The 23,548-nt window shown below is 47.0% G+C and overlaps 1 protein-coding gene across 2 annotated transcripts in view; it reads left to right on the top strand.

Moving 5' to 3' along the window:
* PLXNA4 (plexin A4) overlaps positions 1 to 23,548 on the top strand; it is a 614,743-nt gene that overhangs the window by 429,060 nt on the left and 162,135 nt on the right. For both annotated transcript variants that reach the window (XM_081243430.1, XM_081243431.1), the window contains one exon: positions 19,579 to 19,710. In XM_081243430.1, coding sequence (XP_081099556.1) covers positions 19,579 to 19,710 — 132 coding nt within the window. The remainder of the gene's footprint in view (positions 1 to 19,578; positions 19,711 to 23,548) is intronic.

Genomic DNA, 23,548 nt, shown 5'->3' with positions numbered 1-23,548 from the left:
CTGTATAGAGGAGATGCCAGGATAGGCATGTCTTTCGTGTGTTCCTCAAAAAAATGCCTGCCTATTTATTTGTAAGTTTATATAGGTTAAGGCATGGAGCCTATTTTAGGGGCTAGCCTGGGAAACAGGAGAGTGTTTCCATTTCTCACCTGAGGGAGCCCTTTGTGGTTGTTCGGGGGCCACGTGAAGGAAAGTGGAAAATGTGACTTGTGTTCTTCCTTCACCACTGGCTTTCTGATCTATTGGTATATTCTGTAACCCACGAAGTGTGCCATACCTGACCCTCAGAAAGAAGGTGAGCCGGTCAGCCTGACACAGTGGCTGAAATTCTGACTCTGGGAGATGTCTTGTGTCATGATTTCACAGTCCACCTCTAGGATGGCAGTAACCAAAAGCAAACCCTTAGCAATGACACAAGCACCCGTCCTGAATTTCCAAGGCAACAAGACAAGACCAATTGGCCATGCCCCTGTGACTTCATGCCACGGATCTCACAGTCACTCTTCACTTCCCACCCACACCAGTTTTTCCCCCCAACTTGCCCCTTGGTCCTGCCATTCCCTTGGTCATCAGGCGTGACAGTCCGGAACTGTCACTGATCTACAGGCTCCATCACCTCCTACCGTCATCCATCTCCTTGATTCCCAAGGCCTAGAGGCTAGACCAAAATGAACATCACTCTGTTTCTGTCTCTCCACATCCACACCATCCAATATAAGAGATTTTGGTCCAGGAACACACAACTTCCTGTAACAGAAAGGTTTATGAAGGGGAATTATTTCCGTATGTTCCCAGACTCCCACCATTCCATCTATTTTATCCTTCAATGTATCTTCAAAAAACATCAAATGCATTACATAAATAAGACTTCGTGTAACCTTTATTAGCTTAATGTTGACTCTGGACTTGAAGAAAAATGATGGGGCCACAAGGGCACGTTCCTGGGGTGGAGTGTGGTAGGCAGAGGGAGAGATTGGAGTCCAAGGACCATCCCCACTCACCTCTAGGTGGACAGCCACAAAGAGGTCAGGTCCAGCACCTGCCTCAAGACCATCAAAAAAGAATGGGGGGGGGGGAAAGCGTGTCACTCATCTTACTACAAATCTCAGTGTCAAGACTCATGGGAGACCAAGCCTGCCCTCTCTCCCTCACCACGATGTGACTGTGACACATGAGTTCAGAGAGATGTGTCCTGAGTGAATGAGCTGTGACTGGCTGTGACAATAACGGGAAACTTGAGTTTAGCCCCCATTATGTTCCATCCCGTGTGCTAAATGCTTTTCATCTACTAACTCATGAATTCTTCACATCAGCTGAATGTAATAGGTACTGTTATTGTTCACGTTTTGTGAAAGAGGACACTAGGAGTTGGAGAAGCTGACTCATTTCCCAAAGGTTGCATAGCTGGTTCGTGGCGGGGCTGGGTTTGGAGCTCATGGTCACGGCCTCTCGAAGCCATGCATTTAATCACTCACCACACTCTATAATTTCTTGGGCAAGCCTGGAAAATAACATCATGACAGACAAATGCTGGCCCAATGGAGAGAGGAACATATTACTCTTGCTGTGCTAATGCAATATTAGCATATCATGGCAATATATTGATTCTTTTTTTAATGTGGACCATTTTTAAAGTCTTGATTGAATTTGTTGCAGTATTGCTTCTGTGTTATGTTTTGGGGTTTTTTTTGGCCACGAGGCATGTGGGATCTTAGCTCCCCGACCAGGGATCGAACCCACTCTCGCTGCATTGGAAGGCGAAGTCTTAACCACTGGACCATCAGGGAGGTCCCTCAATGTATTGATTCTTTATATTCCAACCACCAACTCTTCCACTCTTGGTTGCTTCCTCCTTGGTGTCAGCTTCCACGTCTGAGCATGGGGACAGACACCTCCCACAGGGGCAGGAGTGGTGTCTGTGGGTTTTGCTTGGTGCCGCAGAGCTGCAAGATCAATAGTTTAATTGCTGTGAAACACATGGGCTGTAGTGATGTCGTATAAATAATTGTAATAACTGTGGTTCATATAAATAATTGTAATAACTGTGGTCAGTGACAAAGAGGATGGTTTTCCAATATCTTATTTTAAAATTCATTTCTCTACAATTAACTCCACATGCTTCTGGCAGAACGAGTATCCCATACAGGCACTGATTTTTTTTTTTTTTCCCCCTTCGAGGCCCTTTAGTTCTGATACCTCCTGCCTTTTCCAGGCTCTCCCTCACTGGGATCAAAGGTCACCCATCTGATTCGAGGAGAGTGTCTTTAGGCCCCTCCGCTGAGGGAGGGGGCGGCTTAAAGCATGGTCTCTGTGGTTTTCGCGGGATGAAGGGTGGTCAAAAGACCCTTTGTGATACCACAGCCGAGTTCCCTCCTGGCCCGGGGGCCCCTCAGCTCTCCCATCTGTGCATTCCAGCCCTGTCTGCTGATGTCATACCCACACAGGGACTCCCTTCTCCCAGCCAGAATTCTAAGTCTGGAGAAGGCTGTTGCCCACAGTGTCTTTGGGAGTGGATTTTCTGACTGCAAACCATTCACATTGCCTCACCCAGGCCTCATGAATTCCTGGGTTCTCATTTGAAAGATTTCCAAGTGTTTCTTTCTCAGAGTAGCTGCTGTTAAAAAAAAAAAAAGATGTAGAATGCAGGCAGTGGCTGCTGGGGGAGACGTGTGGGGATAGAGAGAGGAAGAATTAAGTAGTGCTTGGTTATCTGTGAGGCAGGACTGAGTGGACTGAAGTCCACTCTTCAAAGAAGATCCAGAAAGTTTTTACTAGATAACAATGAACGTTGTCACTATGGCACCCAAGAACACCTACTTTTATGTCAGTTGTCACTGAGTACAGATTTGAAGCCAGAAAATTTAAACTCCAGTCTGGGGCTCCACTTGCTGGCTTTGTGACCTTAGGTAAGATGAATAAGACACAGCACTGCGCTCAGGGAGCACCGGGGCAGGTGGAAAGATGGGTGCACGTAATGACCCCATGTTGTGAGCTGCCCCAAGGGCCATGGTCCAGACAAGCCAGAAGGAATTCAAGGCGGGGCATTGAATCTATCCTGGGAGATGGTGGGGAGAATTCTTGGAGAGAGTGATGCTGACCTGAGTCTTGAGTTAACACACTTACTCCTGACCCTTATTTTGACCACAAAAAGTTTCCTAGGTGGCTCAGGAGTTGGGGCTTCTTTGAAATCCTGGTACAGATCCCAAGTGAGCAAAATTTGAATCTCTGCCTATTTCAGGGCTTTTCAAGTCCACTGATATTTGAAAGGAACCCTCAGCCATTCAGCCAGGGGCCAGATGGTGCCACTGACCCACGTGCTTCCCAAGGGGAGGTAGCACGTGGTACATCGGGTGAGCGGTTGATGGGGATGCCAATCCTTCTTGAGGAGTTGTGTTCTCCGCCTTTGAGGAAGCTGGCACCTTGGTCCTCTGCACTAAGAAAACAGGCTGTTCTTAAGCTCATAAAACACACACAGCTGTCCTCGGATGGTGCCCTGGGGAAGGGCTGATGCCCCAGAAGCCTGAAGAGGCTGCAGGGAAAGAACCCAGAGCAGAGCTCATCAGAAAGAGCAGATGTCGAGGTGATACTCACTTGTCTGAGGCTCCCTGGGCTACTTATTTGTCAAGGAAATTGCCGAACAGTGCCTAGGGGCTGAGCCACAGTCTCGTGGGGCTTCCTGCAGACAGCTCAGAACAGGGTCTGTCGAGGGGGAACCATATAGGGCTGGCTGCCTTTGGTCTTGGAAAGAGGACTGGTGGTCCTTTGGAGACAGGACATCAAAAAGATGTAAGCTTGGGAGAGTCTCTGAGGACCCTGGGACCCTTTTGATCTTTTCCTATTGTTATTGGAACTCACGCATTCATTTGTTAATTTACTAAACATCTGTAAAGCAACTCTGGTGTTCACAGGGCTGTTGGAGACTGGGAGCCGTGCTCGGCTACAGTATCACCACCATCAGAGACTGGGGGCCGTGCTTGGCTACAGTATCACCACCATCACATTATTTCATCTCCATCTTCATACTAACTCACTAAATACAACTGAGTACTAACTAGCCACAACTAACAATCGTATGCATTACTTACTTCCAACATACCAGGCACTTTAGTAAGAGCATCTCGTAATCCACCTGATGAAATCCTGACAGCAACCTTGAGCTCGGAATTCTGAGCCCCATATTTCAGTTGAGGATATTAAGCAGGTTTTGAAAATTCTGCCTGAAGTTGCCAATGCTAATAATGGGCACAATCAGGACGCCAGCTTGGCTGGCTGCACAGCGCATGCTTAAGCGCGATGCCGCAGACCTGCCCTCAAGATGCTGACACTCTCACGGCTGAGGGGAACACCCTCAAAGCATGAGAACAAAGAAGGATAGACTTCCACATGAGCCAAAGCACAAGACAACCTTAAGTGGCTACACACGTGTATAGGAGGCAATCAGAGTGGGGCAGGTATTATGGAGAAAGCCTTTGGAGGAGTGTCCTGGACCAGATTCAGAGGGATGGATGCACGTGGGTTGGTTGAAAGGAAGCAGAGAGGAAACTGAGGGAAATGGTGTGAACAGGATTGTGAGAAAGGACCAGTTCGATTCTTCGAGGAAACAGGAGAGCACCAGGCCTGGCAAGAAATGCAAGGCTGTGTGGAGTAATGAGGGGGATGCTACACCTACTAGTGCTTTGAGTGGTCAGTGACCTGGTAGTTGCTAGGTGATGAGGAGGAAGATGAAGAGGTGTTCCTGAAGTGCGGGAGGACTGAGAGGAGGCCTGGGGGGCAGAGTCTGGCTCCGCTCTAGGGCGAAAGTGACAATATGCAAAGGACAGTCGGCAGATGGAAACAACTGCGGTTAGGAGAGAAAGTAGCTAGGAGACCACAGTCTTGATCCCCAGATGAGAGGTGGGCTGGGACTTAGGAACTGGAGGAATGGGGCATGTGGTGACCAGTAAAGTTTGGGATGTGAAGGAGTGGGGGAGGTGCAGCTGCCTCTGAGCCCAGGAGAAAACCTAGACGAAGCCCACTTGCCTCATTCAGTCAGCACATAATGACTGAGTCTTTACTCTGAGTGATGCTCTGTGCTAGAAGCTCCCATCCTCTGAGCTAGGACCTGATCAGTTAGGACTCCTGAAGCTCCTGTGACAGCTCACGTGAGAGTCCATCCATCTCCAGCCTTCACTCCTCTTCCAGTTTCTTTGGGCGCTCCAGCTGGACAGGGGTTTTCTCCTGGTTCCAGTACAGCGGCATTGAGCAGCTGCTGGATCCCACTCCAGAGGAGGCTCGATTTCCAGCAGGAGAGAAATGCTGACTGAACATCAGCCCCTCGCAGTCATGATACACCTCTGTTCATTAACCCATTGGTGACGGCAACAGTTGTGAGGATGCGGAAGAGAGGACATAGCCTCCCCCGCATTTGGCAGGAGGACACACCGAGCCCAGGGACTATGGGGGGTGGCAGGGTGAAGAGCGACTCGTCACAGTTGTGGAAGAGTCAGTAGGGGAGTGTGCACAAGGAATCCGGGGCCTGTGACTCTGTCCCCGTGCCATGCAGGGCCACTGCCTCGTCTTTAGGAAATGGGCCCTGCTTCTCCTCAGCATCCCGCCAGCCCCGACTCCACTTCCTGCCCTTGATGGGGCCTCAGAGACGCCTTTCCTCGCCGTGAGCCAGGCTGCGGTACCCCACTTCCCTTCCTGTGGCATGCCCAAACCATACGCAGGAAGCAGCTTTCATCTTTCTCTGTAAAGTTGCTGGCTTTCTGAATCATGCCCAAGTTGAGCCAGGCTCAGGGTTTCCGGACAGTTCCTCCAGCTTCAGGCATCCGTGTGACGGTCTCTGGACCATGTTGGAGGGACGTCCATCCTAGCGCTCCGTCATGGGCACAAACCCTTTTCGGCCCGGTTTCCTCTGTCCAGCGATGCCCATTTTCTAGTCTGCTCAGATGGTCCCGAGCTGAGCCCTGGGGCCTCTTCTCTCTTTCCAGTCCTTAGATGACCTTGTCAGAATCTGGGAGGCCTCTGTGGGCCATGTCCTCTAGCCTCTTTCTATAGCACGTAAGGTTGCTGCTCCCCTTGGGAGGAGTGGAGATCATGGGGATCGATTGATTAGAATTGGCTTCATAGCAATCAATGCGCTTACTGAAACTTGCTGAACATTTAGTGAAACATAACTATTACTCCCTCACTCTGCTAAGTATTTTTTATGCTTGGGACATGATCAGACTTCCACAGCAACAACCAAGTATTATTATTAGTTCTGTTTTTCTTCTGAGGAAAGCAAACTCAGAAAAGCTTGGTAGGTTGCCTAAGGCCACGCAGTTCCCAAGTGCCGAGCTGGGATTCACACTGTCTGCCCGCGGGCTTACCCTCTCTCTCTCTGCCTGCACACGGCATCTCAAAGGCCCGGGGACTCTGGTCTTCTGGAACACAGAATGAGCAGATGTGTGTAAAGCACGTGGCAATGAGTGGAAGGCATAAATCAACTGTCTCTTCAAGGGTACTTGTTTTTCTAGCAGTGGGACCATTCTGCCCGAGCTCCTTTGTGGCTAGGTGCACATAGGTAAAAGCCATCCAAGATTTGGGGGTGCCAGCAACTCTAGGGTCACAATCTGGCTGACCCACCAAGTTTCCAAACCAGTAATTTGTGTGTGCAATTCTCTCTCCAATGAGACTCATTGGAAAGATGCCACAAGAGAAGCCGATTTTAAATATTTTGTATTTGAAATACACTGGTTTGAACCTTTTTCTGGTATGGCCTTCATATCAACCATACTGTCTTTCCTTTTTATTTCATCAGCATCTTTTTCTCCTGGAGTTGTATCCTGTTCTTTGTGTCACCACCCAAGCAGGTGGGGGAGGGATGGAGGCCATTGTCCCTGACTTCTCTGATTTGGACCATACATGGCAAGAAGTCCTAATGGCTACCTAGACAGCATCATTCGGTTTTGTGCGTGTAACGAGAGACCCAAAGGGACCTGCTGTCCTGACAGTGTTTGGTAACATGGTGCGGATTTCATGCGCACGTAGAGCCTGTCTAATTAATTACTGTTTACACTCTTGCAGTTCTCTTTGCAAGCTCTTTCTCCTGGCTGGAATCAGGAAATCAAAACAAATCGCCCTCACTGTGCTATTCTGGGGCCGCTTAAGCAGGGTGAATGCAGAAGCAGGGGCTCTGCCCACATTCCAAACCCTGGGAGTCAACGCAGGGAGGCCAGGCTGCGGTATGTGGTAGGGTCCACTCTGCTGGTGGAATGGGCACCGTGGGCCCCTCAGGTCTGGGTTAGACAGTTCCGGCTCCTCTCCTGCTGCTGAATTTTCCAGTGAGAACATCCCCAACTGTTCGGTTCCTTTATCATAAGATAAGGAAGAAATCTGCATCCTGGGGACGGATGAAAATGTTGATGAGTAGTTTGAGCGTTTCCATGCATTCATTTATTCAACAAGTATTTATTGAGAACCTACTATGAGGCGTGGTTCAGGGGTTTGGGGGACATCAGTGAACACAAGAGAGAAAGATTTCTGCTCAGGAAGACCTTCAAGATGGTGGAGGAGTAAGACGTGGAGATCACCTTCCTCCCCACAGATACATCACAAATACATCTACATGTGGAATAACTCCTACAGAACACCTACTGAATGCTGGCAGAAGACCTCAGACTTCCCAAAATGCAAGAAACTCCCCACGTACCTGGGTAGGGCAAAAGAAAAAAGAAAAAACAGGGACAAAAGAATAGGGACGGGACCTGCACCAGTGGGAGGGAGCCGTGAAGGAGGAAAGGTTTCCACACCCTAGGAGCCCCTTTGCGGGCGGAGACAGCGTGGTAGGCTCGGGGGGAAGCCTACCAGACACCTCCCAGCTCCACGTAATATCGAATGGCAAAAGCTCTCCCAGAGATCTCCATCTCAATGCTAAGACCCAGCTCCACTCAATGACCAGCAAGCTACAGTGCTGGACACCCTATGCCAAACAACTAAAAGGCAGGAACACAACCCCACCCATTAGCAGACAGGCTGCCTAAAATCATAATAAGGTCAAGACACTCCAAAACACACCACGGGATGCGTTCCTGCCCACCAGAAAGACAAGGTCCAGCCTCATCCACCGGAACACAGGCACCAGTCCCCTCCACCAGGAAGCCTACACAACCCACTGAACCAACCTTACCCACTGGGGGCAGACACCAAAAATGACGAGAACTATGAACCTGCAGCCTGCAAAATAGAGACCCCAAACACAGTAAGTTAAGCAAAATGAGAAGACAGAGTAACATACAGCAGATGAACGAGAAAGGTAAAAACCCACCAGACCAAACGAATGAAGAGGAAACAGGCAGTCTACCTGAAAAAGAATTCAGAGTAATGTGATAGGAAAGATGATCCAAAATCTTGGAAATGAAATGGAGAAAATACACGAAATGTTTCACAAGGGCCTAGAAGAACTAAAGAGCAAACAAACAATGATAAACAACACAATAAATGGAATTAAAAATTCTCTAGAAGGAATCAATATCAGAATAACAGAGGCAGAAGAACAGATAAGTGACCTGGAAGATAAAGTAGTAGAAATAACTACCGCAGAGCAGAATAAAGAAAAAAGAATGAAAAGAAGTGAGGACAATCTCAGAGACCTCTGGGACAACATTAAATGCACCAACATTCAAATTATAGGGGTCCCAGAAGAAGAAGAGAGAGAAAAGGGGACTGAGAAAATATTTGAAGACATTATAGTTGAAAACTTCCCTAATATGGGGAAGGAAATAGTCAGTCAAGTCCAGGAAGTGCAGAGAGTCCCATATAGGATATATCCAAGGAGAAACACGCCAAGACACATATTAATCAAACTATAAAAAATTAAATACAAAGAAAAAATTTAAAAAGCAGCCAGGGAAAAGCAACAAATAACATACAATGGAATCCCCATAAGGTTAACAGCTGATCCTTCAGCAGAAACTCTGCAAGCCAGAAGGGAGCGGCAAGACCTATTTAAAGTGATGAAAGGGAAAAAGCTACAACCAAGATTACTCTACCCAGCAAGGATCTCATTCAGATTCAGTGGAGAAATTAAAACCTTTACAGATAAGCAAAAGCTAAGAGAATTCAGCAACCACCAAACCAGCTCTACAACAAATGCTAAAGGAACTTCTCTAGGCAGGAAACACAAGAGAAGGAAAAGAACTACAATAACAAACCCCAAACAATTAAGAAAATGGTAATAGGAATATACATATCGATAACTACCTTAAATGTAAATGGATTAGATGCTCCCAGTAAAAGACATAGACTGGCTGAATGGATACAAAAACAAGACCCATACGTATGCTGTCTACAAGAGACCCACTTCAGACCTAGGGACACATACAGACTGAAAGTGAGGGGATGGAAAAAGATATTCCATGCAAATGGAAATCAAAAGAAAGCTGGAGTAGCAATTCTCATATCAGACAAAATAGACTTTAAAATAAAAACTATTACAAGAGACAAAGAAGGACACTACATAATGATCAAGGGATCAATCCAAGAAGATACAACAATTGTAAATATATATGCACCCAACATAGGAGCACCTCAATACACAAGGCAAATGCTAACAGCCATAAAAGGGGAAATCGACAGTAACACAGTCATATTAAGGAACTTTAAGACCTCACTTTCACCAGTGGACAGATCAACCATAATGAAAATAAATGAAGCACAAGCTTTAAATGATACATTAAACAAGAGGGACCTAACTGGTATTTATAGGACATTCCATCCAAAAACAGCAGATTACACTTTCTTCACAAGTACTCATGGAACATTCTCCAGGATAGATCATATCTTGGGTCACAAATCAAGACTTGCTAAATTTAAGAAAATTGAAATCATATCAAGTATCTTTTCCGATCACAATGCTATGAGACTAGATATCAATTACAGGAAAAAATCTGTAAAAAATACAAACTCATGGAGGCTAAACAATACACTACTAAATAACCAAGTGATCACTGAAGAAATAAAAAAAATACCTAGAAACAAATGACAATGAAAACACGATGACCCAAAACCTATGGGATGCAGCAAAAGCAGTTCTAAGAGGGAAGTTTATAACAATACAGTCCTACTTCAAGAAACAAGAAAAATCTCAAACAACCTAACTTTAACACCTAAAGCAATTAGAGAAAGAAGAAGAACAACAACAAAAAAAACAAAGTTAGCAGAAGGAAAGAAATCATAAAGATCAGGTCAGAAATAAATGAAAAAGAAATGAAGGAAACTATAGCAAAGATCAATAAAACTAAAAGCTGGTTCTTTGAGAAGATAAACACAATTGATAAACCATTAGCCAGACTCATCAAGAAAAAAAGGGAGAAGACTCAAATCAACAGAATTAGAAATGAAAAAGGAGAAATAACAGCTGACACTGCAGATATACAAAGGATCATGAGAGATTACAACAAGCAACTATATGCCAAGAAAATGGACAACCTGGAAGAAATGGACAAATTCTTAGAAAAGCACAACCTTCCCAGACTGAACCAGGAAGAAATAAAAAATATAAACAGACCAATCACAAGCACTGAAATTGAAACTGTGATTAAAAATCTTCCAACAAACAAAAGCCCAGGACCAGATGGCTCCACAGGCGAGTTCTATCAAACATTTAAAGAAGAGCTAACACCTATCCTTCTCAAACTCTTCCTAAATATAGCAGAGGGAGGAATACTCCCAAACTCCTTCTACAAGGCCACCATCACCCTGATTCCAAAACCAGAGAAGGATGTCACAAAGAGAGAAAACTACAGGCCAATATCACTGATGAACATAGAAGCAAAAATCCTCAACAAAATACTAGCAAACAGAATCCAACAGCACATTAAAAGGATCATACACCATTGTCAAGTTGGGTTTATCCCAGGAATGCAAGGATTCTTCAGTATACACAAATCAATCAATGTGATAAATCATATTAACAAATTGAAGGATAAAAACCATATGATCTTCTCAGGAGATGCAGAAAAGCTTTTGACAAAATTCAACACTCATTTATGATAAAAACCCTTCAGAAAGGAGACATAGAGGGAACTTACCTCAACATAATAAAGGCCATATATGACAAACCCACAGCCCACTTCATTCTCAATGGTGAAAAACCATTTCCTCTAAGCTCAGGAACAATACAAGGTTGTCCACTCTCAACACTATTATTCAACATACATTTGGAAGTTTTAGCCAAGCAATCAGAGAAGAAAAAGAAATAAAAGGAATCCAAATCAGAAAAGAAGAAGTAAAACTGTCACTGTTTGCAGATGACATGATACTATACATAGAGAATCCTAAAGATGCTACCAGAAAACTACGAGAGCTAATCAATGAATTCGGTAAAGTAGCAGGATACAAAATTAATGCATAGAAATCTCTTGCATTTCTATACACTAATGATGAAAAATCTGAAAGAGAAATTAAGGAAGCACTCTCATTTACCATTGCAACAAAAAGAATAAAATACCTAGAAATAAACCTACCTAAGGAGACAAAAGATATGTATGCAGAAAACTATAAGACACTGATGAAAGAAATTAAAGATGATACAAACAGATGGATAGATATACTATGTTCTTGGATTGGAAGAATCAACATTGTGAAAATGAGCATACTACCCAAAGCAATCTACAGATTCAGTGCAATCCCTATCAAACTACCAATGGCATTTTTCACAGAAGTAGAAGAAAAAATTTCACAATTTGTGTGGAAACACAAAAGACCCCGAAGAGCCAAAGCAATCTTGAGAAAGAAAAACAGATGTGGAGGAATCAGGCTCCCTGACTTCAGACTATACTACAAAGCTACAGTAATCAAGACAGTACGGTACTGGCACAAAAACAGAAATATAGATCAATGGAACAGGGTAGAAAGCCCAGAGATAAACCCACACACATATGGTCACCTTATTTTTGATAAAGGAGGCAAGAATATACAGTGGAGAAAAGACAGTCTCTTCAATAAGTGGTGCTGGGAAAACTGGACAGCTACATGTAAAAGAATGAAATTAAGATGCTCCCTAACACCATACACAACAATAGACTGAAAATGGATTAAAGACCTTAATGTAAGGCCAGACAGTATAAAACTCTTAGAGGAAAACATAGGCAGAACACTCTATGACATAAATCACAGCAAGATCCTTTTTGACCCACTTCCTAGAGAAAGGGAAATAAAAACATAAATAAATGGGACCTAATGAAACTTCAAAGCTTTTGCACAGCAAAGGAAACCATAAACAAGGTGAAAAGACAACCCTCAGAATGGGAGAAAATATTTGCAAATGAAGCAACTGACAAAGGATTAATCTCCAAACTATACAAGCAGCTCATGCAGCTCAATTTCAAAAAAACAAACAACCCAATCCAAAAATTGGTGGAGGACTTAAATAGACATTTTTCCAAAGAAGATACACACATTGTCAACAAACACATGAAAGGATGCTCAACATCATTAATCATTAGAGAAATGCAAATCAAAACTACAATGAGGTATCACCTCACACCAGTCAGAATGGCCATCATCAAAAAATGTACAAAGTATAAATGCTGGAGAGGGTGTGGAGAAAAGGGAACCCTCTTGTACTGTTGCTGGCAATGTAAACTGATACAGCCACTATGGAGAACAGTATGGAGGTTCCTTAAGAGACTAAAAATAGAACTACCATACAACCCAGCAATCCCACTACTGGGCATATACCGTGAGAAAACCATAATTCAATAAGACTCATGTACCACAATGTTCATCGCAGCACTATTTACAATAGCCAGGACATCGAAGCAACCTAAGTGTCTATCGACAGATGAATGGATAAATAAGATACGGCCCATATATACAGTGGAATATTACTCAGCCTTAAAAAGAAACAAAATTGAGTTATTTGTAGCGAGGTGGATGGGTTTAGAGACTGTCATATAGAGTGAAGTAAGAGAAAAACAAATACCATTTGTTAACACATATACATGGAATATAAAAAAACAAAAAAAAATGGTTTTGAACAACCTAGGGGCAGGACAGGAATAAAGATGCAGACGTAGAGAATGGACTTGAGGACACAGGGAGGGGGAATGGGAAGCTGGGATGAAGTGAGTGAGTGGCATGGACATATATACACTACCAAATGTAAAATAGATAGCTAGTGGGAAGCAGCCACATAGCACAGGGAGATCAGCTCAGTTATTGTGACCACCTAGAGGGGTGGGGTAGGGGGAGAGTGGGAGGGAGACGCAAGAGGGAGGAGATATGGAGATATATGTATATGTATAGCTGATACCCTTTGTTACAAAGCAGAAACTAACACACCATTATAAAGCAATTATACTCCAATAGAGATGTTAAAAAAAAAAGATTTCTGCTTTGTCGAGTTTACATTCTAGCAATGGAGATAAATAATAAGCATAATAAAGAAATAAATTATATAGTATGTGAAACGGGGACAAATGCTGTGCAAAAAAGAGAAAGTAGAGCAGGGGAAGGAGATTGGAAGAGCTGTAGGAGAGGGAGAGGCGTGATTTTAAAAATGAAAGCACTGGGGCTTCCCTGGTGGCGCAGTGGTTGAGAGTCCGCCTGCCGATGCAGGGGACACGGCTTTGTGCCCTGGTCCGGGAAGATCCCACATGCTGCGGAGCGGCTGGGCCCGTGAGCCATGGCCGCTGAGCCTGCGCGTCTGGAGCCTGTGCTCCTCAACGGGAGAGGCCACAACAGTGAGAGGACCGCGTACCGCAAAAAAAAAAAAAAAAAAAAAAGAAAGCACTGGGCACTACTGTTCAGCACAGGGAACTCTATCAATATTCTGTAATAACCTACATGGGAGAAGAATCTGAAAAAGAATGGATCTATGTATATGTGTGACTGAATCACTTTGCTGTACACCTGAAACTAACACAACATTGTAAATCAACTGTACTCCAATATAAAATTTAAAAAAAATCAACATGCCACTCAAAAAGAAAAAAAAAAACAAACCTGAAAGCACTGGGGGCAATTCAAGTGACAGTAAGAGTGAAGTTTTGCTTCAGATGTCCTTGATTGAGGGTTATAGGAATATTTGACAGCAAGTGAACGCTTGGGGCCGAGGAGCTGCCCTTGGCAGGGGATAGACTTGCAGCCCCTGGGAGTCTGGTGGGAACTCAGAGGTCATCCCAGCCACCGTCCTGAGAACCCAGTGGTGAGCCCTGAGCCACTGCCCTCTTCTGCAGGGACACGGAGACTATAAAGGGGCCCCTTGCCCTAAGGAGAGGTAACCCCACCACCAGCAAGTTGCCAAGATACTCATACCTCGTACTTGGGTCTGTTTCCCTGCTGGCCCGCCACACCCTTCTGATTCCTCCCCATCTATCGTGTTGTTGTGGAATTATAAGTGGAAAGTTCTAGAGGCCGTGTTTGAGTGGAGACGTGGCCTCATCTTCACAGACAGAGAGAGGTTGTGTATGTTTATACCTGTGAGTGTATCTGTATGTCTGAAGGTCCCAACTGTGGCAGCTCAGGCCCAGAGTGAGTTTCTCAAGTCATTCATTCATTCAACCAAGGAACTAGACCTACTATGCATCTGATGCGGGCGCTCTCCCATGTGCTTATTCCTCCTATCACCTGCTTTCCAGCCTGCGTGGCAAGATGTGTGACAGTGACGAGGGTTGCACCACTTTGAGCCTCTGGGGATCAACTGAATAAACAGCATAAACAAGATCAAAAGCTTTGTTATTTTTCCCTCCTGAGAGACCCCGCAGCCCTGTATGTGCAGAGAAGGAGGTCCTGGTCACTGATTTCCCACCACGGGTCCTCACGGCTGTTCTATTTCTGCCTCTGCGGGAGACAGGTCAAGGCCAGGACACCTAAGAGAGCCGAAGTCGTGTCTTGAGGCTTCTCAGGGGAGAAGCAGACCCCCTGGTTCACATGCCTCTGTATTGGAGGTGTGAGGGTCCAAGTGGAGAATTCAGAGGGTCCTGGGACACTTGTCTCCGGGTTTTATCCACTCTCACCCTGCCCCTCTAGTCCCTGCCAGGTGAAGACCCCACCCTCTGGGCCTTGCCCAGCTATTTGGCCAGTGTGGACCTTGACCAGGGAATTTGGGGAAGATGTGAAAGGAGAGAGGAAAGGGGGAAGCCGGGGGTGGCCTGCGTCTTTAAAGATGAATAGCACTGTTTGCTCATTAGGGAGATTATTTCAAGCAAGACGGCAGCCAGAACGCTCTAGTGCAAGCATCTGCCTGCTACTGGGAGATGATATTTATTGTTCAGTCCTTCAGTGGACGTAAATAAACAGCCCAGCCCAGATAATGTTCCAATAAACAAACAAACAGCTGCCAGGCACTCCCCGGATGGCTGACCTTTGCGGAGGCCACCCTGCTGATGTTTTAATAGCAGTCTGCCTGGCAGTGCAGACGCTCACTGTGCCAGGAACGGAGAGGTGGCCGTGCTGCCTGGTAGATAGGCTGGAGGGAAAGGGGGGCCCGTGCTGCCTAGGATTATCCTGGGCTGGAGATGGAGCAGCTGGGGAGGGCAGGTGAGGAGCCTGTGTGTGCCCTCGGGCACACGTGCCTGCTCCAGGGAAGCTGCGCGGAGGGCATGCATGCTGTGATGGAGGGGCCCACATGGTCCAAGCAGGACTGATGCTCGGTTGTTATGTCCTAGCGTGGCCTCAAAAGTTGTTGCTTTTCTCATTTTTGTTGAGGTATAATTAACAAATAGCAATTGTATATATTTGAGGCATGTGACTTGATGTTGTGATATGCATCTACATTGTGAGATAGCCGCCACAATCAAGCTAATTAACATATCCATGGTCTCACGTAGTTACTGTTTTCTTTCCTGTGTGTGTGTGATGAGAACATTTAAGATCTACCCTCTTAACAGATTTCAAGTATACAATAGAATATCTCTGACATTGTTAACATTGCTGTGCATTAGATCTCCAGAACTTGTTCATCCTTCATAACTGAAACTTTGTACCTGTTGGCATCTCCCCACTCCATCCTCCCCCGTTCCTGCAACCACCATTCTACTCTCTGTTTCCATGAGTTTGACTATTTTAGATCCCACATATAAGTGAGGTCACGCGGTATTTGTGTCTGCCTTAGTTCACTCAGCATGATGTCCTCCAAGTTCATCCATGTTGTCGCAAATGGCAGGATTTCCTTCTCTCTCTTTTTTTTTTTTTTTTTTTGCGGTATGCGGGCCTCACTGTTGTGGCCTCTCCCGTTGCGGAGCACAGGCTCCGGACACGCAGGCTTAGCGGCCATGGCTCACGGGCCCAGCCGCTCCGCGGCATGTGGGATCTTCCCGGACCGGGGCACGAACCCGTGTCCCCTGCATCAGCAGGCGGACTCTCAACCACTGCGACACCAGGGAAGCCCTTCCTTCTCTTTTTAACGTTGAATAATATTCCATTGTATGCATCTATGTATGTAGATGTAGTATATACCTTTTACACTCTATCTATGTGATATGAGTCACATTTTCTTTATCCATTCAGTCGTCAACAGACATTTAGATTGTTTCCAAGTCTTGGCTGTTGTAAATAACTCACCAGTTGTTAAATCTTGAAATAATTCCCATCTGGGTCCCGCCTTCACCCCCAGCAGTATTACTTGGTGCAGCTGGGAGCCTTTAAGACCACCTGACCCCACAGCAACTCCTCTGATTGGTTGGTCCTCTCCCTCTAGCGGTTGTTAAATGTTTTGACTATCACCCAGGATGCAGGGGGTTCCTGCCACACAAGACGTGTGCCCAGGGAACCTGTAGCCTGGGTGAGGAAAGAGTAGGCATGAGTGTGTCAAATGAGCCTGCTGAGGGCTAGCCTGGAGCAGCCTGGGCCCACACAACTTGCTTGGGCCGATGGGGACCATCCAGCTAGCTGGAGCTTACAGCCTGTGAGCTCCAAAAAAGTGAAGACAATGGGGCATGCTCATTATGCTATAAATTGAAGGTTCTGGGAGACACAGAGTATTGTGCAGGGGAGGGAAGCGGGCAAGATCTCCACTGAGGGCACCTGCAGGAGGATAGTCACCAAGCCAACTTATTATCAGCAAGGTCACTTGGTGGGTGCAGAATCAGAACACAGGGATGAGAATAGTCTAGAAATTAGAAATGTGCTGTCCAGTACAGTAGCCATTGTCTACACATGGCTATTAAGCACCCGAAATGTGGCTGGTCCAAATTGAGTTTTGCTCTCAATGTGAAATACATATCAGGTTTCAAAGATGTAGTAGGGGGCTTCCCTGGTGGCGCAGTGGTTGAGAGTCCGCCTGCCGATGCAGGGGACATGGGTTCGTGCCCTGGTCCAGGAAGGTCCCACATGCCGCGGAGCGGCTGGGCCCGTGAGCCATGGCCGCTGAGCCTGCGCGTCCGGAGCCTGTGCTCCGCAACAGGAGAGGCCACGACAGTGAGAGGCCCGTGTACCACAAAGAAAAAAAAAAAGATGTAGTAGGGAAAAACACATGTAAAATATCTCATTAACAGTTGTTTTGAAGTTTTGGCACAACAGAATATTAAGGCTTCTTGGAGTTAAGAGGTTTAAATGAGAGGGTAAATACATGTAGAATGCCTAGAATAACGCCTGACACATAGCAGCCACTCAATCGCTAGCAGTTCTTGTTCTTATTCATGTCATGGCCCAAGAGCCAGCAGCTGGTCCAGCCTACCTGAATTTTGTGATTGCCCATCATTCAGCACATCCACCATAAACTCTTTTATTCATGTCTTGTGTGAGACTCCTTCAGCAGATGGATGAATGGATGCTTTCCTTTCTGTTTTCTGAAACAAGTAGTGGGTTGGGGTGGGGTGATGTGAAGGGAAGAACTACCTTTTCTTTTTTTTTAAAGGTCTTTTATTTTATTTTATTTTTATTATTTTCTTGGCTGCGCCGCATGGCTTGCAAGATCCCAGTTCCCTGACCAGGGATCAAACTTGAGCCCCCTGGCAGTGAGGGTGCTGAGTCCCAACCACTGGACCGCCAGGGAATTTCCAGGAACTACCTCTTCAATTACTGATTTCCCACCCTGGCAGAATGGGCAAGGGTGGGGGTCATACCCCCATCCTGCCTCCTTGAACCTGGGAAAACTTGCCCCATTGGTGCTCCCTGGTCCACCCCTCTGTCCCTGCCCAGGTCACCTAGTTCCTTCTGATGTCCACATCCAGCACATCAGCTCACCCTAAAGAGCAGGGAAGTTGGAACCAGATGATCACTCAAGCACTGAATCCAATTTCCCTCGGGGCACTGGGTGGGACTCCATTCTGCTAGCGTCCCCGAGGGGCGCTTGCTCCTGCCGGCAGCCTTAAGGGGCTGGAGACCAGCCGGCTGTGCAGTATCACTCTCGTGCTGCTGCTCCAGGGGTGATTCACAGCTGGGGATGAAGCCTGGCTGGGCTGGGGGCCAAGGCCATCACCTCGTGGTCAGACTTGGGTGGTAATCCCAATTGGTTTTGCATGAACTCCCATTTCATTCAGATTAAGGAAGGACCTGGCCAGGGCGGACAGCGGGTGGCTTGGGGTGGGAACAGAAGGAGGAGGGGTACTGGAATCCAAGGCATTTAGATTTTCAGGGCTGAACATATCTTTTGTTAATTCCTTCACCAGTTTGTTTGTTTGTTTTCATTGCTGTTGTTGTTGTTTTCCTGAGCTTAATGGGAAATCTGCAAAGAAGAGTTTGAACTTCATTTATTTCTTCATTTTTAAAATAAATATTTGCCAAGCGCAAGTGTTTCAGCTTCAGAATTGGGAAAGACTGGCAAAAGCCTCTGGAATTGTGCAGGCTGGAGGCCGCTGCCTTTAGTGGCACCCCCAGGAAGTAAACATGAAAGCCATCAAGGAACAGGGTCCCTTGTGTAACTGGAGTGGTAGGAAAAGCATGGACTCCAGGGTCAAACTGGATTCTCATTCTGTCACCAGATTTGATAGCTCAGGCCAGTTGTTTAACGTACTGCATCTCATCTTCCCCATCTATTCTATCAGTATATCAGGTAGGACTTTTGATGTTGCAGAGAACCTTTTTATTACGTTAACAATAAGGTAATATTCTGAGTAGCTAGAAAGGCCCGTCCTCTTCTCCAAAGATGTACAAGCAAGGCCTCAAGGACTTGAGCCTTGGGCTTCCCTGGTGGCGCAGTGGTTGAGAGTCAGCCTGCCGATGCAGGGGACGCGGGTTCGTGCCCTGGTCCGGGAAGATCCCACATACCGCGGAGCGGCTGGGCCCGTGAGCCACGGCCGCTGAGCCTGCGCGTCCGGAGCCTGTGCTCCGCAACGGGAGAGACCACAACAGTGAGAGGCCCGTGTACCGCAGAAAAAAAAGGAGAAAAGAAAAAAAAAAGACCCGAGCCTAAGGCATAGTGAGCCCGAGAGAAGAACACCAGGTTCTTGGTGCCGCCAGGTTTGGTCTCCGCCTCGTCCCTTCTCTTTGCCATTCCCAAGGCGAGGCCCCTGGTGGGCGTGTGCTGCTCCTGAGCCTCCAGGCCTGGCCTCTGGGAGGCAGGGCTCACTGCCTCCCCCTTGCCTGTGGGAGGGGCCCCGGGCGGAAGCTGGACCGTGGGCCACGCAGGATCGGAACTCACACCAGTTCTCCTCTTCCTCTCCTCCACAGATCCGGGTAGATGGGCCCAGAGGCAATGCCCTCCAGTATGAGACGGTGCAGGTGGTGGACCCCGGCCCCGTCCTCCGGGACATGGCCTTCTCCAAGGACCACGAGCAGCTCTACATCATGTCGGAAAGGCAGGTAAGGCACGCTGAGCTCTGTCAGACATTTGTCTTGCTGCTAAGGACTAGCCTGTGGCTCTGTGGAAACCTACGGGAGGCCGGCTGCAGAGAGGGGATTTGATTTATTTGACTCAGTGTGTATCCTTTCCGTTATGCTGCCTGGGGACAGAGGCTGAGTGTGCCGAAACAGGGAATAAAACCTTTCACATATCAAAATATCTGTGAGTTAAGAACAAATCCACTGACTTCAGAGTGATGGTGTGCGTAGGTGCAGGGCCAACATTTGCTCTCACCTGAAGAAACATGGTACAGATGCCCAAGTTTTTGGTCCCGATTTCCTTACACACTGTATAGTCTCCTACCAAGGTCACCTTCCTGGACCCTGGAGGTCTATGGTGGGCAAGGATTTGTCGCCCAGAAAAACTTAGTTGAGGGCACATCATGGAAGAGTCAGATGGATGGAGATTCAGAAAACAGGGTCTATGTGTATGAGATGAGATGCTGTAACATGTGTCCCGAGGCTTCGTGTGTACCTGGAACTCTAACATGGAACCTCCAGCAAATTCCATGAGGCCACACCAGGCAGAACAGATATGGTGTGAGGATTGGTATTAGCTGATGTGGAGTAGGAAGTAGCAGAGTTGGATTTGCTTCTGGAACTCAGCTGAGAACTAAGTTCTTCAGGGGTCCCTGAGCTCAGACCAGGACTCATACATTTGCAGCGGGCAAAGGAATAAATTTCGCCTTGGGAATTCCATCCATTTAAGGGTATTTCCTGGGGCGCCCTAATTCACAGCCCGCAGTGTTCCAGCCCACAAGACACACCCCACCCCAAGTGCGGCTTTGCACTGCCGTACCTCGGCCCCTGTTGCCTCTCTGGAGGATGGGTCATTCTGGGAGCTGTCCTCCCTGCCCGTGAATATGTATACATTAGCTCTGAACGGCAAAGGCAGATTCCCCCGTCTTATTCATCTTCATTAGCGAGGCCTGAACTCCCCAGAGGACCTTGCTGACAGAGTCTGGATTGTTCTGCCTGTTCCCTCTCTGCAAAGTGAGGGAGATAAATACCACATTATGCCGCCCACAGGGCCTGTGCGTTATGCCTTGGCAGCCCACAGCAGCTCCACCCTCCCCAAGAGCTCCATGACATCTTCTCATGGCGAGGGACCCCCCCCATTCAGCCACACTGGGACCCATTGTGGTGCCCTCGCCGAGGCTGCCATGGCTTGGGAATGGCCTGATGTGGAGCCGAGAGGGGAGCACTTTATCCCAGGAGTCCGGACTGGTATGAAGCTGCTCCTTTGCTTTCATTTCTTATTCCTTTTCCATGAGACCCACACTCCCCCCTCCTTGCCTACCTCTAAGGCCCTAGACACTGAGGGGAAGCAGCTTTCCCTGGTGGAATGAATTCTTTGGAGAAGACCCAAGACCTCCACAGGCATTGAATGTTTCAGGATTTCTTACGTGACCCGAAAGCCAGGATTTCTGAACCTGGGACTTAAAATATCTAAGGACTTCCAAAGAGGAAAATCTAAAAGCTGTGTGGAGCCCCGTCGAATTGCTGAGTTGGGATTCTGAGGTTCTGTTTTTTTTTTTTTTGGCTGCGTCAGGTCTTAGTTGCAGCACGTGGGCTCTTCGTTACGGCATACAGGCTTCTCTCTAGTTGTGGCGTGCGGGTTTTCTCTCTCTAGTTGTGGTGCACAGCCTCCAGGGCGCATCGGCTCTGTAGCTGTGGCCCACGGGTTCCAGAGCCCTTGGGCTTTGTAGTTTGCAGCACGCGGGCTCTCTCGTTGAGGTGCACGGGCTCAGTAGTTGTGGCGCGCTGGCTTAGTTGCCCTGCGGCATATGGGATCTTAGTTCCCCCGACCAAGGATCGAACCCACGTCCCTTGCACTGGAAGACGGATTCTTTACCCCTGGACCACTAGGGAAGTCCCGGGATTCTGAGGTCTTGATTTCACCTGTCCCACTTCCCTAAGAGCACAGTCAGTGGTCAGTACCCATTCAGGCTGGACGGCGAGGCATGCTGGGAGCTCTGGATTATGGGCACGCTGGGAAGGAGAGGAGGGCGGGAGTGGATAGAGTTAGGGCCGTTATCCGCTATGGGGCCCTCCTCATAGGCCTGCCACCCAAATCACAGTCCCAAGACCCTGACATCTGGGCCAACACTGGCGTCCACTGGGGTTGCAGCTTCTCAGTGGGGAGGGTAATATAGCAAGATGGTTAATCAGACTGACCTTGGTGTCAGGATATCTGAGCACGAACCTTGGTCCTACCATTTACTAAGTGTGATCTCAGGTAAGCTCCTAACCTCTTTAAGATTCGTTGTCCCCAACTGGAACATGGATGTAATGATAAAATTCACTGGTGTGGTTCCAAGGATCTAATGACATAATACATGTAATCAGCATGATCCAAGCCTGGCACAGCATAAGGTCTTGATAAGCAGAGGCTCTTATTCTTATGGCATTGCACCAGGAGCGTCTGGAACTGGCTGTGTGTGGAGTCTGGCAGGTGGTGGCATCAAGATTCTGGGTGATCTATCCGGGGTGGAGCACAGGAGTCCAGGTCAAGGCTGAGGCAGGCTCCTCAGCAGGGGTCCAGGCCCAGTGGAGAGCAAATCAAGAACCCACAGCCTGCTGTTCTGACTGGGCAACAGCAGCTTGGTAAATATATCTGGAGACATACCAGGCCCCGGGGCTTCAGGACTAACGCCTACCAGACTCTGTCGGCCGGTGGGTGAGTCTCAGCCATGATGGATCAGAACACCTTGCAGGCTGAGGGTATGTGCTCGGCCCTGATGTCGGCTCTGCCTGAAAGGTGCTTCACTTTATCATCTAATTTTTTCTTTTCCCTTAAAACTTAAGCTCTGCTGTCCCATATGCAGCGAGCTACTCCTGACCCGTGGTTTACACCTCTACGGTAGCTCTTCTCAGACTGAGCTGTGATGACTTTCTTATCTTTCTCTCCTAGCAGACTGACAGCAGCTGGAGGACAGTTCTCTGTCTTCTTCGTCTGCCTAAATCTCACCTTATAGGCCCTTGATAGTTATTTGATGAATGTACAGGTGAATGAATGAATGAATTCCCAGTGTCTTCACACAACCAGAATTAGAAAAGAGAAGAACTGATAGGAATGATTTATGGCTTATCTTTTTTTTTTTTTTTTTTTTTTTTTTTTTTTTTTTGCTGTACGCGGGCCTCTCACTGCTGTGGCCTCTCCCGTTGCGGAGCGCAGGCTCCGGACACACAGGCTCCGCGGCCATGGCTCGCGGGCCCAGCCGCTGCGCGGCATGTGGGATCTTCCGGGATAGGGGCACGAACCCGTGTCCCCTGCATCGGCAGGCGGACTCTCAACCACTGCGCCACCAGGGAAGCCCTATGGCTTATCTTAATTCCCAAGTTTGAACTTATATGATGAAAAGACTATACTTTAGATGAAGAAAGCATTCCCCCAAGCTTCAGTCATCTGTTTATCACTGCCATGACTTTTGCCCTGTTCCGAACGATTTTTTGCTTTGTGTTTTCACTTATATAAACTTGCTGGTTAAACTTAAATAGCCTACTTTAACTATCTCTTAAATAACAGTATCATACATCTGATACGATAGTCAGATATAATATACCTAATTGTGATACTGTGGTTTATAATAAGAACTATATATTCAGTCTGCATCCCTATTTCTGGCATAGAGCTACCACAGTCCTTGGAATTTCCTGAGTGATAAAAGCAATGGGAGCTATTACTACAAGTATTTGCAGGCTGAATAATTCTATAGCCGGGATACTGTTTCTGTTGTTTTGGATATGTGAGTGCCTCTCTACTTCTTGTCCAGCAAGGGCTCCTTTCTATGTAGTA

This window comes from Mesoplodon bidens (genome assembly GCF_964165515.1).
Source record: "Mesoplodon bidens genome assembly, chromosome: 9".
NCBI classification, from domain to species: Eukaryota; Metazoa; Chordata; class Mammalia; order Artiodactyla; family Ziphiidae; genus Mesoplodon; species Mesoplodon bidens.
Note: the sequence above shows the minus strand (reverse complement) of the source record. Positions and strands in the feature narration are given on the sequence as shown.